Source organism: Zea mays, chromosome 6 (genome assembly GCF_902167145.1).
Source record: "Zea mays cultivar B73 chromosome 6, Zm-B73-REFERENCE-NAM-5.0, whole genome shotgun sequence".
Classification (NCBI taxonomy): Eukaryota; Viridiplantae; Streptophyta; class Magnoliopsida; order Poales; family Poaceae; genus Zea; species Zea mays.
This window is the reverse complement of record NC_050101.1, coordinates 173742012-173744734: the sequence shown is the minus strand read 5'-3', so window position 1 is coordinate 173744734 and position 2723 is coordinate 173742012. Positions and strand designations below refer to the sequence as shown.

Sequence of the window (2723 nt, the reverse complement as noted above, 5' to 3'; positions counted from 1 at the left end):
TTTATGAAGTTGACCTCTAGTTTAATTTTTTTTTAAAGCTAGAGCTCGTGGAGCTAGACTTGTTTGGATGAAAGAAGCTAGAACGAATCTAATTTTTTTTAAATGAAACTCCTCCCAAACATGCCCTTAATAACACCAGTGATCATTGCAGCAACAACCCCTGCCAGTTTCTTTCAATGGATTGATATGCATGTCCAAGTTACTCGGTGTAGTTGTAGTCGAGTAATTTCCCTCGGTGCCATGCCAGACATCAGACATGCATGATCTATGTACGTCACGAAGCCATTCATGAATCGTGATCACTTGGCATTCAGCAAGCATCTCATCTCAGATGATCGGCTCGAATCAAAGCACGGATTCACGAGTTAATGAATGGTACTTAGAATCGAAGTCCAAGAGAAACTAAATAATCCACAAGTTCGCGCACACGTTCGCGTTGCGGACGTGTATACAACATGCGCGCGCCATGATGCCAAGGATCAAGAACACCGCCGCGTCGGCTGCCATGCCAAGATCGGCAGGCAGCCTTCTAGGCGAAGAGCTTCTCAGCGTGCGGTGTGAGGTCCTTGTGCGCCTCCTTGATGGTGACCTCGGCGACACCGGTGGCCATGGACACGTCGCGGACGGTCTTGCCGGCGCCAGTGCGCTGCACGACCATGTAGCTGATGGCGGCGGCGATGGACTCGGGGTTGCGGCGCACGTCGAGGCCGTTCTCCAGCCTCCTCGCGGCCTCCTGCGCGGCGCGCATCTCCCGGTTGCCCATCCCGAGCCGGGAGCAGAAGCGGCGCATGTAGTCGGAGGGGCGCACGACGCCGATGTCCATCACCTGGCCGGCCTCCTCCCCGAGCACCTTCTTGATGAGCATAGTCATCTTGCCGATCTCCTTCTTGGCGGCGGCGCCGTCGGAGGTGACGGTGGCCAGTTCCTTGTACGTGCGCGGCTTGCCCTCGTTGCGGCAGGCGACGTAGAGGCAGGCGGCGTAGAACGCGTCTCGCTTCTTTCCCCTGCCGGGGCACGCCCTGGCCTCGCCCAGCCTCTTGTACACGTCCTTGGCGCGGTCCCGGATGGTGGCGACGAGGCCGAGGCGGTCGGCCATGTCGGCGATGGCGTGAAAGCCCTCGACCAGCGTTTGCTCGCCGCCCGCGCCGCCGCTGGCGCTGACATGCAGCCTCGGCAGCGCGTGGCCCCCCTCGCCCTGCGCCTTCTGCGGGCCGGCGTAGGCGATTTGGGTGACCAGCGGCATGTTGGCGAGGAACGGGTCGCTGGACCCGCCGACGCGGCTGGGGTCGCGGTCTTCGCCGCCGCCGTCGTCCGCGAAGTTGCGCCACTCGGAGCCCTCGTCGATGTAGTGCGCCTCCAGGACGAGCGCGCACTCGGTGCAGATTGTGTCGCCGGTGGCGTGGTCCAGCACCACCTCCGTCGTGCGGTGGCAGTCCGGGCAGTAGTTCGGCTCGTCGTCAGCCATGGTTACCGCGGAGACAAGTCTTCAGTTACCGGGAAGAGGCTTGGGGCGAGCGGCGAGGGCGAGGCCCGTGCTATCTGCTGTGGTGCAGATCAATTCGATGGAAGTCGCTGCAGCGGCGGCGCGGCGAAATTGTGGTTTGTTCGTGAGGAGGAGGGGGTCGGCCGAATTTATAGACGCGTTAGGTCAGTTGCTCCGAGATTTTAGGGGACCCACGGCGCAAAGTCGGTGTCCGAGAGCGAGGATGATTCGGAGTTGAAGTGACGATCCACGGGTGTAAAAAGCATTAGAACTTCTTGATGGTCAGTAGCGGTCTAGAATTTTTACATGGGGTGTACCGTAACAAAATTTTCATGTTGAATCGAAAATGAGTTTGTAAGGAAACTTCATTTAGTCATGCTTAGAGCTAAAGGCCGTTTCGATTGCATGGCTACAGCATTGGCAGTAGAGCTCATCTTTTTTTCCTTTTCCCTTTTGTAGTTTTGTAGTTTTATCCTTTGTAATCTTCTTTTCTGTTTGCTTCTAACTCTGTTGTTTTAAAGTTTTAATAAAATTTTCAGTAGGGGCTCGCCCCTCCTGTGCTATCAAAAAAAACAAAATTTTCATGTATAATTCTATCTAATATACATATAATTTTATAGTAAATTTGGTAAAAAATTTGATATATAGATATAGAGTTTGACACTCAACAAATAAGCATGAAAATCGCATACATTAAATAAAAAGTTGCAATAATACTACTTATCTGGACTGCGCTTCCTCAACGCCATAAAAGTTTTAATTATATCTTCTTCATTCACTTCGAAAAAAATATCCATCTCGATGTATATAACAAGACAATCGTCCAAAAGACTATCACACATCTTGTTTCTCAATTTAGTCTTCACCAAACTCATTGCAGAAAATGCTCTTTCAACACTTGCTGTCGCCATCGGCAAAAGCAATACCAATTTGAGAAGCAAATAAACCATATCAAACACCTTATGTCTCTTTGTTTCAACAAGCTTAACTGAGAGGTCCACAAGATTAGTTATGTCTTTGAATCTATCATCTTCTCTTATGCCATCAATATAATTGTCAAGTTGCAAGTCAAGTTTTAACAAATCAGTGCTTGACATGTCATTAGGATAGAAATCAGGTAGCTTTCGTACCTTGTGTGCATCAAAAGAAGCAAAAGAGTTGGAAGGATCCAAGGCTGACATACAAGAAAGCAACTCCATATTAGCCTCACTAAACCGACTATCAAGCTCTAAGCTAATTT

The 2723-nt window shown here is 50.8% G+C and overlaps 1 protein-coding gene across 1 annotated transcript; it reads right to left on the bottom strand.

Annotated features, from left to right (window-relative positions):
- Positions 1 to 357: 357 nt before the first annotated feature.
- LOC103630681 (transcription initiation factor IIB) lies at positions 358 to 1537 on the bottom strand. The gene has a single exon (XM_008651738.3). It carries the CDS (start codon positions 1463 to 1465, stop codon positions 530 to 532), a length of 936 nt encoding a protein of 311 aa, XP_008649960.1. The 5' UTR covers positions 1466 to 1537; the 3' UTR covers positions 358 to 529.
- Between the last annotated feature and the right edge of the window lie 1186 nt (positions 1538 to 2723).

Bases quoted from the DNA above. Each gene is read 5' to 3' on its own strand.
- LOC103630681 (XM_008651738.3), bottom strand. From the start codon at position 1,465: ATGGCTGACGACGAGCCGAACTACTGCCCGGACTGCCACCGCACGACG.